The sequence below is a fragment of the Gallus gallus genome, chromosome 21 (assembly GCF_016699485.2).
Source record: "Gallus gallus isolate bGalGal1 chromosome 21, bGalGal1.mat.broiler.GRCg7b, whole genome shotgun sequence".
NCBI classification, from domain to species: Eukaryota; Metazoa; Chordata; class Aves; order Galliformes; family Phasianidae; genus Gallus; species Gallus gallus.
Window position 1 is genome coordinate 3614644 of NC_052552.1, and position 14176 is coordinate 3628819.

The window sequence follows — 14176 nt, forward strand, 5'->3', positions numbered from 1 at the left end:
TAAGAACTGCAAAAATATTGTGAGTTTTTGTTGTTGTTGTTTTTTTTGTCTTAACAAAAATTAATAATATCATCTAAAAAAATCTAGATTTTGTATTAAACAATAAATCTTCCAGGATATGGCTGAAGGTAATTAAGTAAAATGATTGATGAGTGCTATAAGCCTTTCTCTGAGGTTGTAAGCCAGTTCAGACTGTATCAGAATGCTTAGTCGTGGATCGTAGTTAATGTTAAAGGAGGAGTTAAAAAATAAACCACCTAACTACTGTATTAGTTGTTTGTGTTGCACTAGCCTTACATATGCATCTTGTATGTAACCATTGTCATAGCTAATGTATCCATATAATCTTGACAAATAAGATTGTAGCAGTAGTTGTTGAGAGTGGAATTTGTTAGGCATAAAAATATAGAAAAACAGAAAGCAGAAACACGATGGTGAGGAGTTTGTGCAACCTAACAGAACTTTTACTTGAAATTGCAGCAAGAGCTCTTCAAGATCCTGCATAGTATTTTACTGAATGGTGAAACTCGAGAGGCAGCTCTCAGTTACATGGCAGCTGTTGTCAACGCCAACATGAAAAAGGCACAAATGCAGGTAAATAAAGGGAATGATCTTTGTGTGATTTATGGATCTGGTTAATAGGTGGTTGCTTCAGTGGTGATTACAGACTGTGTATCTTGAATGATACACAGAAGAATTTTGATTTTTGTACTGGGATGGGCAGGAGGTCAAGCCATCAGTCATCTCTTCAAGTATGTTTCAAATTTCTGAAATGATTCTATGGTATCTACTTGATTAATTTGTGTTATTTACTATCTTAGAACTGTCGTGTCCTGATGTTAATGAGAATGACTGTTTGAATATGAGCCATAGAGAAAGATAATTCATTAAGTGACTGAATGACCTTCCAGTTGCCAAGAGGGCCTCCTTGCAGATCCAGATTTTTCTTCACTTCTTTAACTTTATGCTTTGTTTATGTTGAATATTGTTCAAGCAGCAGAAAATATCTTTGTACTTCTAAGCTTAGACGTTTAACTATTTACTTTCTTACTCTGCAGACAGATGATCGTTTGGTGTCTACAGATGGTTTTATGCTCAATTTCCTATGGGTGCTGCAGCAACTAAGTATGAAGATCAAGCTGGAAACGGTTGATCCCATGTACATATTTCATCCCAGGTGTCGTATTGACCTCCCGACAGATGAGACAAGAGTGAAAGCAACAATGGAGGATGTTACAGCCTGGATTGCTGAGCTTTGTGAGTACTGTATTAATAGAGCACCATTGACACTGTCTGCTCATATTTGCTTTAAAAAAAAAGTTGAGTTCTAGATCTTGCCCCTCCTTAAGGCAGTTCATATTTTTAATTTACTCACTGGTACTGTTGATTTGTTTACTTGTTTTGTAGACAGGGATCCGTCTCCATTTTCTGATCCAAAATTCCCAACAGAATGTTTCTTCTTAACCCTGCATGCCCATCATCTCTCCATCCTGCCGAGCTGCCGTCGGTACATACGTAGACTGCGAGCCATCAGGGAACTCAACAGGTTAGAAGTTGTTCTTACGTGGTTTTTGTGAGAGTCCACTGCTGTTCCAGCAGTATCTTTTTCTCACCACAATGGTGGGTCCTGCAAACTTGATGAAAATTGCAACAATAATTTGAGTAAAGCTGTTGCTGAGTAGAAATCTTAACTGTTTGCTAATCTGATGCTTTTGACAGTTACAGATTGCTTACATTAGGAGACTGTGGCTTGCATCAGGAATTCAAATAATAGTGACAGGGAGGTTATTACTTACCCAAGGCAGCTCAAACTGGTGAGAAGACCATTCTATTTTAGAGGATTGAATTGATCTTTAAAGTGCTTTAGAATTTATGACAGAACTTTGCTTATGAATCTGGGGTGTGTTTGGTGTGTAGACATCAGTGTTCTGAGCTCTTTAGCATAGCTGTGTGATTGCGTGGAAATTTACATATTTGATAAAGGAGTGCAGATGGATGACTTGCAGTTCTGGAAACAATACTATGTTAGCTGTGCTTGTACGGTGTTTTGCGTCCCAGAAGATGCATGTGGTGTTCCCATGGCTTTTGGGGGAGGGAGTGAATAACTGTACAGTCTGTAAAAAGGCTTCAGCAGTGAGTTCTCAGTGCCGTCCATGTACCTGTATTCTAGCACGTGGTTTACCATTTTACAAATTATAAATAGAAGTGAAGATGTTGACAGGAAGATCCTGCTGTTTTCCATTTCTCTCGGCATAAAGCCAAACAGACTTTTATATTTGCTCAACCTCGAAGAATACTCTGTTAAAATTAGAACAGATTTTTGGATCATCAGTATTTTCCATTGTTTATAATTGCAGTCACTGCATTTTGGTAAATGTTCCTTGGCAATAATACCATGCGTTCGTCACAGGATTTTTGGACTGCATTCATAGTGATTTCATTTTTTGTTTTAAAAGCACGCTCAGGCCAAGACACTGAGAAGCTGCAAGGAAGAGTCAGTGTACTTTAAAGAAAAAAATATTTTCAAATAAGCAGGCTACATTATTTGTAAATAAGCTTCACATTTGGCTTGAAAAAGAAATTACTACTTTTCCTTATTTAGAATTGTTGAGAATGCTGCCTATGCAGCAGTCTCCATGTAGTGCTGCAGTGTTGAGGAGCTCTTGAAGGCATGTATGTTGGGGCTAGTTTATATGGGATATTTGAATGCATACTGTGCAGGAGTTCTATCTGCATTTTTGAAAGCAATTTATTTGTCTTGTGATGATAAGTAACTTCTGTGAAGATATTTAGCTTGTTCTCCCACTTTTCTTAATCTTTCCTCTCTCTTTAGCAGATAAGTAGGTTTAATGCCTTGCAGATGGCAATATGTAGCCCCTCTGTCATCATAACCAAACATTGCCTATGGTTTTCAGGACTGTTGAAGATCTGAAAAACAATGAAAGTCAATGGAAGGATTCTCCTCTGGCTACCAGACACAGAGAGATGCTAAAACGTTGCAAGACACAACTTAAGGTTTGTGAATGGTTTGGGTCGCAACTGAATGTCTTTGTTAAGCTGTCTCTGTGTTTATTTTTTCTGAATCTTTGAGTGCAGCTTCCTATTGAAGTTTTTTGACATGGATACTTTTGAATCTATGCACTAAGTGAGCTTGTTAAAGTGTATTGTGACTGCATTCCTGTAGTGTGTGAGGTTGTATGTGTCACATATATGTATATTAAGTCACACGTAATGTGTAACATTACGTGTGACTTAAAAACTCAAAATAATGCCAAGATAAACTCAGCCTTTATTCCTGAGAAATAAGGCAACAGTATAATATTGTGTTTTGTTCAGGACAGTTCATGCAAACTGTGTGCACAGTCCATGCATGGTGATAGAACTCTAGGCTTTTGTATACTTGCCATAATGCACAAATACTTTGGTTAGTTAGGATAAGATTGACCATCTTACTGTGATGTCCTGCCCTGGATTAGTTTTTGTTCGTGTCTTCTGCAGAAACTGGTGAGGTGCAAGGCTTGTGCAGATGCTGGTTTGCTGGATGAGAACTTTCTCAGGAGATGTCTGAATTTCTATGGCATGGTGATTCAACTGATGCTTCGCATCCTCGACCCCGCCTATCCCAAGTGAGCGTCGGGATTATCTGTGTAAATTGTATCAAAGATAATTCAGGATATGGTAGATTATTTACTGAGTTTAGCTACTTTAATTCAGCTGTTGTATTTTATTTTATTTTTTTAGTCTTTGTTCTTATATAAATGTTTCTTTGATTATTTTTGTCAGTGACATGCACTCTTGCATAGAATATATCCTATTTGCAGTTTAAGGTTCAACTGGGGGATGTGGGGTGTTGGGGAAGCATCCCACAGCTGTGTTAGTAGATGTGAACCATTGGCATTGACCTTCTAAAAAATCTGTCACATCTTTTATAATGTTTTTTTTATAGGCCAACTCCATAAGAGATCTCATATTGCTTTGTACTTAGCCCTGGTATTTCACTGTCCTTTCTGTTGTATATTCTATTCTGCAGCATAAAATTGCCTTTAACACTTGAAGTTCCGAAGGTATTTGCAGCATTGCCAGAGTTTTACGTGGAAGATGTTGCTGAATTTTTATTTTTTATTGTACAGTGAGTAAAACTTATTTCTAAAGGAAGTCTGTTCTACCCTTTACCCATGGCAGGGAGTGTCCACATGAATATGTTAGGGTGTGAATGCAGCTTGTTAGCTATTTTGTAGTTGTCATGCTGTTTAATAACTTGTAAGGTTATGGTGTTGGCAGGAATTACTGCAGATATAATGCCTAGCTGACCTCCTTTTAACCTAAATTATTCCATGATATCGATCTATGATATCGCCTTCTCAGGGAAGCAAGCTCAGGAGTTTTCTCTTTCAGTTTTGCCCTAAAGAGTTTTCTTAATGATTCAGATCTTGAGACCTTTTAATTTTATGTTAGGGTTAATTATCACTAGAATATTAAAAAAAAAGTGGCGTAAGTAGTACAAAACTGCCTCTATTACAAATCTACTGGGATTAAATGCATTTGTTTAATTTTAGCTGTTCAGACAGGCGTAGATACTATTTGGATGTAATCCTGGAGTTCTGAAGCTAATTGCTTTCCTCCTGAAAATGTGCCTTAAAATTCAGACTGTACTGTGGTGTGTGAGGAGATGAGTGGTTGCTTTTGCTTTCCTGAGGTGCTGTTATAGTCATACTCCATAGCAAATTTGCTATTATGTGCAGCAGAGGATTTGGTCATGTTTCAGAAGAGGATGTTTGGAACTCGGGCCAAAATTGAGCTGGTAGTGGACAGCTGGCAAAACTTCTTGGAAGAGTAATAATGTCATGTCTATAGAGAAAGGCAGGAAAATATGATAAAAATGACTTAAGCTTTTCCTGTTGTTAATGAGATAACTGAAAGTGTGCAGTAAATATACTGTTTGGAATATAGGGCTGGGTTTTTTCATTTTGTTTTCCTCATCTCTACCATTTCAGATATGCTCCTCAGGTGCTTTATGAGCCCTGTACTCAGGACATAGTGATGTTCCTTGTTGTGATGCTGTGCAACCAGAACTACATCCGAAATCCTTATTTAGTCGCTAAGCTGGTGGAGGTGATGTTCATGACCAATCCAGCTGTTCAGCCTCGAACACAGAAGTTCTTTGAAATGATTGAGAATCATCCTCTGTCCACTAAATTGTTAGTCCCCTCCTTAATGAAATTTTACACAGGTAAGCAATTCACTGATGTGAATGTACAGTAAGTTGTAAGTATTATAAGGCAAAAGGCTGTGTTAGTTGTTGAGACCTCCTAAGCAAACAAAAAATCAAAGTCAAGATAGGTCCTGGATCTTGGACAGACATAGCTTTGTTGCTCAGCAGTCAGAAGTCCTTCCACAGGCAGCTGTGCATTGACAACTTTAGCACTGTATCTTGATGTGGTTACTGCTTGTGTGATATTTAGATTCCAAACAGGAAAGATGCTTTGTTTTGTAAGGGAATATTGGGATTTATAATTGTGATTTTGTAAGTTCTGCAGATTTGTGTGTTTCTAAAATGCTTTGCATTACTGGAAAGAACTACTTTTGCTGCCGCATTTCCAGAGTCTGTTATTGAAATTTTGGAGTTGAATACAACAGAAAGTGTGTTTCCTGACACTTTTCTTCAGGATTGGGTTGGTTCTTAATTAGAAAGTGGACAGTGATCCTCTAAGTAGATGTTAAGGTGGAAATTTCTGAATAGGAATTAGATTTTCTCTCTTAAGTTTTGGTGTTTGGAGGTCATCACATTGGAAACAGTAGGAGAGAGATGTAGCATGTTGCAGGATAGTCCTGGTGGAAAGCTTATGTTGAGTTCTAGAATCTTCCATTCTAGGATTTGCTTTCTTTTTCAGATGTTGAGCATACTGGAGCAACTAGTGAATTCTATGACAAGTTTACAATCCGCTACCACATCAGCACCATTTTCAAAAGCCTCTGGCAGAACATAGCTCACCATGGTACATTTATGGAAGAGTTCAAGTGAGTAAGAAATTGGGTACGGTGCTGCTTACTGTCATGCAAACTGCTGAGGAGGCCATTGCCATTGGGAATGGGTGATGCCACTTTCCATTGTGTTTTAAATGACAGCGCTTCCACTAGAACTGGTGTTTCTAAACGCTGAGCTCTGGACGCCACAATCAACTTGGCTTGGGGAATGGGGTCATTGTTCAGAATATACAGTGCAGCAGGTGTGTTGCTGGGGTTGCAGTCTGCTCTGCACACCCGTCTACTCTGCAGTGATAACTGTGTTTCAATGTTTTCAGCTCTGGGAAGCAGTTTGTTCGCTACATCAACATGCTGATAAATGACACAACTTTCTTGCTGGATGAGAGTCTGGAATCCCTAAAACGTATCCATGAAGTGCAAGAGGAGATGAAGAATAAAGAACAATGGGACCTGCTGCCTAGGGTGAACAGAGCTGTTTTTCAAAGTGCCCTTTACTTCTTTTTAATTTTTTAATACAAGACCATTATTTTTTATTTTTATTTTTAAATAAGAGGCAGCACCAAAGAGCTGCTCATGAGAAGCAGTTCTGAATGCTTTTTCTTGCTGCCAGTATGGCTGTGGTCACTCTGGATGACATTTTGCCAAAAAAAAAAAACCAACCCGTCCTTCTGCACAGTTATACTGTGGCTAGCAAACGGTGCTATGTGGAATGGAAAGAGTAAAAAGTTTAAATTGATGTGCACTTAAAAACCTACATGGAGAAATTAAGACTTAAACATTTTTGAAGGAGGCTTTGGAATTTGCTCGCAAGTTGAATTGACTACAAGAAAACGATGCTTTTATTTCGTTAATGCATTGATCCTGGGTAGCTTTGTCACAGGCTATTAAAGTACTGCAGCTCAGACTTTAGCCTGATTAAACAATAATCGTGTGTGTTGACTCACTGATGTCAGGGATTTCTATTTTAAGGTTATTGATTTAAAAGAAAACGTAAAGATCTTCTTTGTTAAGTTTATTCTGGTTTGTTCTTGTGAAGCCTCTGTTCCTGTTGGTGCCTGCTAGCGAGGTAAAGCCATTACTATAGTGACAAAATGAGCTGGTACATAATCTACAGATTGTTCCAGTGTGATGTGTTTACTTACGGTGGTACACAAACTAGGAAGAACCTTACTTGGCTTAGATTTCAAGCTGCTCTTCAAGTATTGGCATTTGGGTGGAAAGGAAACGTAACCCGGTTTTGTAGTTGTGAGGAGTGGTTCCAGGATGTAAGCAGACTTACAAAACTTGGACTTCTGTAATAGCACTGGTATTCATCTTTAGTGTTGCAGAATTCTGAAGAATAAGTGCAGCCTTCTCTCTAGTAATAGGTAAAAAAAGTAAGCTGTTTCAAGTTAAAAATGTATCACGCTGATTTGAATTGCAGTGTGTACTTCTGCCTGCATAGATGGTGTTAGCAATGTGGCTATTAAGGTTTTGATTCTTGATTGGAGACAAGGAAGGAAATTCCATGAATTTAACCTCGTAACCACTGAATATTTATTTTCTAGGATCAGCAGCAGGCTCGGCAGTCGCAGCTGGCTCAGGATGAGCGTGTCTCTCGTTCATATCTTGCCCTGGCAACAGAAACTGTTGATATGTTCCATATCCTTACCAAGCAGGTTCAAAAGCCTTTTCTCAGACCTGTAAGTCCTACTCAGATGTAACTTAGTTCCTAGCTTCTCTAACAGCTCTTCTCTTGGGTAATGTCTTCGAAATGTTTGGTGGCCCTTTGTCTCCCTTCTCTTCCTTTCTCCAATTCAAACTCTATTGAAATCTGTTTGCTCTTGAAATTACTTAGTTATTACTTGAGTCACTGAGGTGGTGTGATCCTTCTAGACGAGGTGTTTGCATTACTTGTATTTTTAAGGGAGACCATGCCTAAAGAAAAGGCACTTCGTGCAAGCCTACAAAATGATAATTATATTGGTTAATAATTCCTGATCTTTCTGTATACAGATATGATGATAATCTGCGTTATTACTGCCTTTGTGCTACAGTCTGTTTTACTTTGCTCTTGTAGGAACTTGGACCACGATTGGCTGCTATGTTGAACTTTAACTTGCAGCAACTATGTGGCCCGAAGTGCCGTGACCTAAAAGTTGAGAACCCTGAGAAATACGGGTTTGAACCAAAGAAGCTGTTGGACCAGCTGACTGACATTTATCTACAGCTAGACTGTGCTCGTTTTGCTAAAGCAATTGCTGATGATCAGGTGAGCTCCAAAAAGATAAGGGGGTGTGGGTGACAGCATTGTGCACAATCAGGGCTCTGCAGAATACTCTAGAAGAGTTTCATTTTACTTGTGTGCTGCTACCTCGTTTCCAGCGTGTGTATTGGCAATTTATTTCCTTTGCAAATCATCTCTGTTTGTATTCTCTCTGCTCTTGGTAGATTGGTGTATTTCCAAAGGGTTTTGAAAAGGTACAGAGCCACAAACTTCCATAGCACTTTACACAGGAAAATACCTGAGCCTTAGTTGCTTATTAGCTGCATCCCCATTGTAAAGCAGCAGAAGTACCCAGCCTTGATTTTGCAAGTGGGAAAACTGAAGTGCTTGAGTTCTGACTGCTTCCTCTGCTTCCTCACTAAGAACACACGCAAAGGTAGAGCTGATGCTGAGAGCAAGAGCTTCTTTTAACAATTCAAAATTCATTCATAGACTTAAGTTTCCAAATCGTATACCCACTTTTTATGAAAGGCCACTTAGTTATTTAAGTGGGGGGAGTGACTGGTTTCTTGGAAACTGTCAGTGACAGGAAACGTTGAGGAAATGTACATTTCCTCAACTGCCATTTAAAGTTTAATAAACAGATAGAAAACTGTTTGATCGTGGCAGCATCTCTCAAAGGTATTTTGATGAGTCTCCCATTTCAAATCTTAGCACGTATTAGCAGGAATCTGAAAACACTGACAAAGCCCCAGGCTTATTGCCAGAGTTCTGTTCTCTGTGAGCTAGTGAAGAGTTTGGGTGGGCACCGTGTGTCCTAAGTAGAGAATGGTATTTCTTGGAGCCAGCTGGCGTAGTCTCCTTTCCCAAAGAAAGCAGAAACCTGCGAGTCCCACTGTATTACATTTTGTCATCAAACTCAGCCTTGTGCTGCAGTGTGAATAACAATTTTTATTAAAAGAACACTGTCTAGGCTATTAAAAGGCAATCAAAACATGGCATTGAGAAGTTAAAAGCAAGTGATGCTGTAGAACATAAGCAGCTTTCAGGACTTTGCCTATTTTATTTTTTTTAGTTATTTAGTTGGATGAAAGCGCTGTTTGTTTCAGTCGAAACCACAGGATGTGCAGTTGTTTCTCTGTATTTTGCACTACGTAGCTGTGAAGTTGTGAGCAGCAGGCAGTTCCTGCAGAGTGCTGCATGCTGCACCAGTTGGCAAGCAAGTATTTGGTGCTTGAAGGAGTCGTCTTACTAGTTTGGCAGCAGGCTTGTTTTTCATCTTAGGAGGCTTTTTCATTTTTTTAATATTGCATTGTGCATTATCAGAGAACTTAAGAGATCATCCGTATCTAACAAAATGCACGGTATCTGTTAGCTTGTAACTTGGCATATTTGTTGTAAGATGTACTTCACTATTCAATTATACCATGGATGGGCTGTATAATCACGTTTTTAGCTGTTGTTTTCAAGCAGTTTTAAGTTGAGGCTTCATTTCTTTCCAAGTACGTGAATGTAAATCTTGGGATACAGAGCCACACCTTTACCAGTACATGTCAGTTGAGTTGTTTCCTACCATGGGGAAGAGAATACCAACCACAACAAAAGACTTAAATGCACTGCTTCTGCTCTGTGTGGCAGACAACTCCAGGGTCTGAATTTGTTTTTGAGGATAATAAACAGTGCAGCTTTCAGGGGAAAGATGCATATGAAATATGTAACCTCTACTCCTTGAATGTTAAATCCTGAAAGCTGTTGCATCAGTCTTTTTTGACTATGGTATTCTCTCAACAGCCAGGATGAAGTGGGATGTTAATGATCCTGAAGATCCCCAAGAGGTGCTGAGGGTATTTGTGCTGATGTAAAGAGCAGTTCTTTCGCTGTCTTCATGTGCAATGGTTGGAGAACTAGGGTTTAAAAAAAGCTTTTATGTGATATTTTTGGCCAGGACTGGTGAGGTCAAGGATATGGACAGATGTTACAAGACAGATATTTAATCTAAGGAACAGTGCTAATAATTACAGTCAGCCTCTCTGAATGCCTCAACCATTTTGATTAGTTGGTATTGTCTTCTGCTGTATTTTTTCTGCCAAACAGTTGTACAGTAGTAATGACCAGTACAAAAGCACAAGTGTAACCCAAAGTTGATATTTTTGTGCTAGATGAAGTGTTCTGTACATTATGATTTTCTGTCTTGCATAATTTGAGGTTTTATTGATCCCCTCTTCTAAAGTTTTTAAAAAGCATTAAGAGGACTGTAGAATGTTTGCGGCACATTAGGATACTGCAGCTCAGCAAAGTTTTATGCTTTGCTTGTAGAGGTCCTACAGCAAAGAGCTCTTTGAGGAGGTCATATCAAAGATGAGAAAGGCTGGAATCAAGTCAACCATAGCAATAGAAAAATTCAAACTGCTGGCAGAGAAAGTGGAAGAGATTGTTGCCAAGAATGCCCGTGCAGAAATTGATTACAGCGATGCTCCGGATGAATTCAGAGGCAAGTTGATTTTTCTAAGTACTGAATTGTTAGGTCAAGACAGATTTGTTCTCTTATCTTGTTTTTAAGTATGATTATGTATTAGTGGAGACTGTGTTTATGGAGACTTACATCCTTCTCCAATTCAATTAAATTAGTGAATTAAGAGATACAAAGGGTGTTTTTTTTGTTTTTTTTTCCTTGGAATTGTATTGTCCAGTCCAAGCCTTGTCTTCACTGCATGTAATTTAAAACAGTAAGGAAAAAAACAATCTGAGATATAGTGAAAATGGCTAATGCTTAACCTTTGTACTGTTTTTCCCTTTCTGTCCTGGGACTAAATCCACTGCTCGTTTTAACTTCCTGCTGCTTTTACCTGTTTTCTGTAACTTCAGCAATGTGGCTGATTGGAGACTGAGTATCAGTTCTGTGCAGTAAGTCTCTGTTCAGGTGAAGCTTTCATCTGTTTTCAATGTGACGATTGTGTCCTCAGATCCACTCATGGACACTCTGATGACTGATCCTGTGAGGTTGCCATCTGGAACTATTATGGACAGGTCAATCATCCTGAGGCATCTGTTGAATTCTTCCACTGATCCCTTCAATCGTCAGACACTGACAGAAAATATGCTGGAACCAGGTATCCTTGCTTCTCAGTTAGTGATGGACCTGTTGACGTGGGGGAAGCAATGTGCATGTATTTTCTGTTCCGTATAATTTCAGAAGATAGCATTGAGGCCTCAGTAGAACTAACAGTTCTTTAATCTCAACCTGCATGGAACACTTAATTCCTTGCTTCTCCTTTTTCTGAAAAGAAAATTGAACCACCCTTGAGTTCATAACTACTGGGCTAACGGATATTGTTATGACAGGTAAATGAGTAATTCGTTTACTTAAAGCTGTGCAGAAAATCCACTGTCAGAAGAAAACAGTAGTAGATATTCTCAATTGGGTTTCTAGAAGACGTCTTGCTAGTAGTTATGAGAAGCAGCATTATTAAGTAATTGAACTACCAAATTAATTATTTTTTTTTTCCCTCTTCTTTACCTTATTAGTGCCAGAACTTAAAGAGCAAATCCAAGCCTGGATGAGAGACAAGCAGAATGCTGACCATTAAGAGTTCCCTTGCAGTGCACGCCAATACCAGTGGGAAGAGCAGGGCGTGGGCTGTTCGCTGACACTGGGGCAGTTACACTTGGAAAGCTGCTGATGGGATTAGCACGCCCACTGGCATAACTTGCTGTAGCGACCAGAAGCATGTGGACGAGAAGAAAAGCAGCTTAAATCTTGTACATATATTTAAGTGATAACGATGGTCAATAACACGGAGGACAAATTAGGAAGTTGCTTATGTTACAAAACTGTCCTTCAGTATGTCACGTTTTGGAGTTTTTACAGCTGAATTATTTTAGCAATGATGAATGGATCAGGGCAGCATCCCTTCAACCTTACTTTTTACAGCCGGATATCCGTTAATTTGATTGTGGTTAGAACCTTGGACATTTTGCTGCTAAAATAACTTTTTCCTCTTTCCCTCCCTTCTTCCAACTATCAGACCTGCACTGCTGTCTCTTTTTTTTTAATGCAGAAAAAAAATCCCTGTGAAGAAACAAAATCATTCCCCTGCCCTCAAAAGAGTATACTCTGTGCGATAACTGTGCCTGCAACAAAGTGTTAATCTTGGGATCGTATTTTTATATTATGCATATTCACATATTTGTTTTTTTAATTGGTGTTAGAAGACATGAGGATAATTTGCAAAAGGCAAAGTTTAGACATGTGAATTTTAAGTTATCTGAGATGTCCCGCTATGCTGATCAAGATGCTCTGGTATTTTTGAAAGGCCTTGATACTGAGATACATTACAACAGCTGCCAAGAATTAGATGCTTGAGAATACGAGGATTTCAGTGACTTTTTCAACAAAGAAAATCCATTCTTTTAATGCTGCAGATATAATATATGCTAAGTGACAGTTCTGAGCCGTTAAAGCTTGTCTGCAGAGAGCAGATCCTTTTATTCTGAGGCTGCATTTTGGGGGCAGGGGTCATTTTTTATGTTGCTTCCCAGTTTGTATCCGTGGCTTGGCCTTACCAAAGCAAAAAGGGTGCAGGAAATGTAGAATTACACTTTTTTTTTCTTTTCTTTTTTTTTTTTTAAGAAAAGAGATTAAAAACATTCACAAACATTTTTGTATTACTGCCCCCTGCTTATGATACTTGAATTTCCTTTTTAAAAAGGATTTGAAACCACAGTGTTTTAAAATTAAGTCTGTAAAAAAAAGGTTGTTTTTCTTTTATTTGTTTTTCGCTGTGTCCTCTGTTCAGTTCCTGACTCTTGAACTACAATAAATGATGATACACACTCGCAGAAAGTGTTTCCTTTGTTCATCATTCCTTTGAGTCAGTGAGAGCAGCAAAAATACAGATGTTTGGGTGGCTTTACTCATGCTTACTGTTTGTGAGTTAGAACCTGTGGGTGACAAACAACTCGACGTGGAAAAATAGACACAGGTGTTAGCAGCACTTCAAATTAATGAATTTTCCTAATAGACCGAATCTTGGCCATATGACAGTTGGTGACGAGGCCTCGGGGAAAGTTTTGGTTAGTATATGTATATCCCATGCTGTGGGTATGGAATTTTAGCTTAAATTATTATTAATATTTTTCCCAAGGATGCAGGGAGCATTCCAAAGTCTCCATCTACATGGCCTGTTGAAACAGAGAAATGTGTTTTATGATTATTTTAGTTCCCCAATACACATTCCTTCCACAAATTCACAGCTCTCTCTTCTTCCCCTCCAAAAGTCACAGGACAAAGCCAGCTACGCTTTCATTTTCCATCTGTTATTCAGCATCCAAATCCATCAAGGTTTATAATGTGTTAGGATGGTATGTAGCAAGCTATACCTTTTTACTAGGCCTTTTTTTTTTCTTTTTTAATGAAGAAGTAATGATTTTTTTGCATGAATCATGAATGTTCAGTAAGAGATCAGCTCTGCAGGTAAACGTGAAGGTTTTTTTAGCGTAGTAAGCTGAAGTGTGTTAAATATGCCATTGTTCCAGATAAAAGGCTTGTCTGAAGAAATTCAGGATGTTTCCATTAACCTTCTGTAACAGGAAGAAATGGAAGTATTTACATATGGCATAGGATACGTTATTCAAGACAATGTCCTTCAGAGTCTGAACTCACAGTTATTCTGCTATGGTAACAGATCCTGACCTGAGGAATATAAATAGCACAGCGCCTCATTGGGCTGCTTTGGAGTTTCTAACTTTTAGCTGCGTTTACTGTATTTGTATCACTGATACAAAATGTATCCATGTAGATATTACAGAAGAGGTTAAGGTTAACGTGAAGTAGCTAAAACTTCATTGGGAGAAGCCCTATTTGAAAGGTATGAATTCTCTTCTTCAGTCAAACCGTAACCTGATTGCAATAAGAGACTTAATACTGAGTGTGGTGCCAGTGCCTGAGGTGAGGTGGTTGGTTTAACGGCTGTCAAAGAGTCTGAG

General features: G+C 38.7%; 1 protein-coding gene across 5 annotated transcripts in view; it reads left to right on the top strand.

The window, feature by feature from the left end:
• UBE4B (ubiquitination factor E4B) overlaps window positions 1-13030 on the top strand; it is a 35970-nt gene extending 22940 nt beyond the window's left edge. For all 5 annotated transcript variants that reach the window (XM_004947453.5, XM_003642511.6, XM_015297149.4 and 2 more), the window contains 14 exons: window positions 481-594; window positions 1059-1257; window positions 1408-1546; window positions 2916-3015; window positions 3499-3626; window positions 4031-4129; window positions 4995-5230; window positions 5892-6018; window positions 6303-6447; window positions 7533-7667; window positions 8045-8236; window positions 10508-10682; window positions 11155-11301; window positions 11717-13030. In XM_004947453.5, the coding sequence (XP_004947510.2) occupies window positions 481-594; window positions 1059-1257; window positions 1408-1546; window positions 2916-3015; window positions 3499-3626; window positions 4031-4129; window positions 4995-5230; window positions 5892-6018; window positions 6303-6447; window positions 7533-7667; window positions 8045-8236; window positions 10508-10682; window positions 11155-11301; window positions 11717-11778 (1998 nt within the window). In that variant the 3' untranslated portion in view covers window positions 11779-13030. The remainder of the gene's footprint in view (window positions 1-480; window positions 595-1058; window positions 1258-1407; window positions 1547-2915; window positions 3016-3498; window positions 3627-4030; window positions 4130-4994; window positions 5231-5891; window positions 6019-6302; window positions 6448-7532; window positions 7668-8044; window positions 8237-10507; window positions 10683-11154; window positions 11302-11716) is intronic.
• Window positions 13031-14176: the final 1146 nt, after the last annotated feature.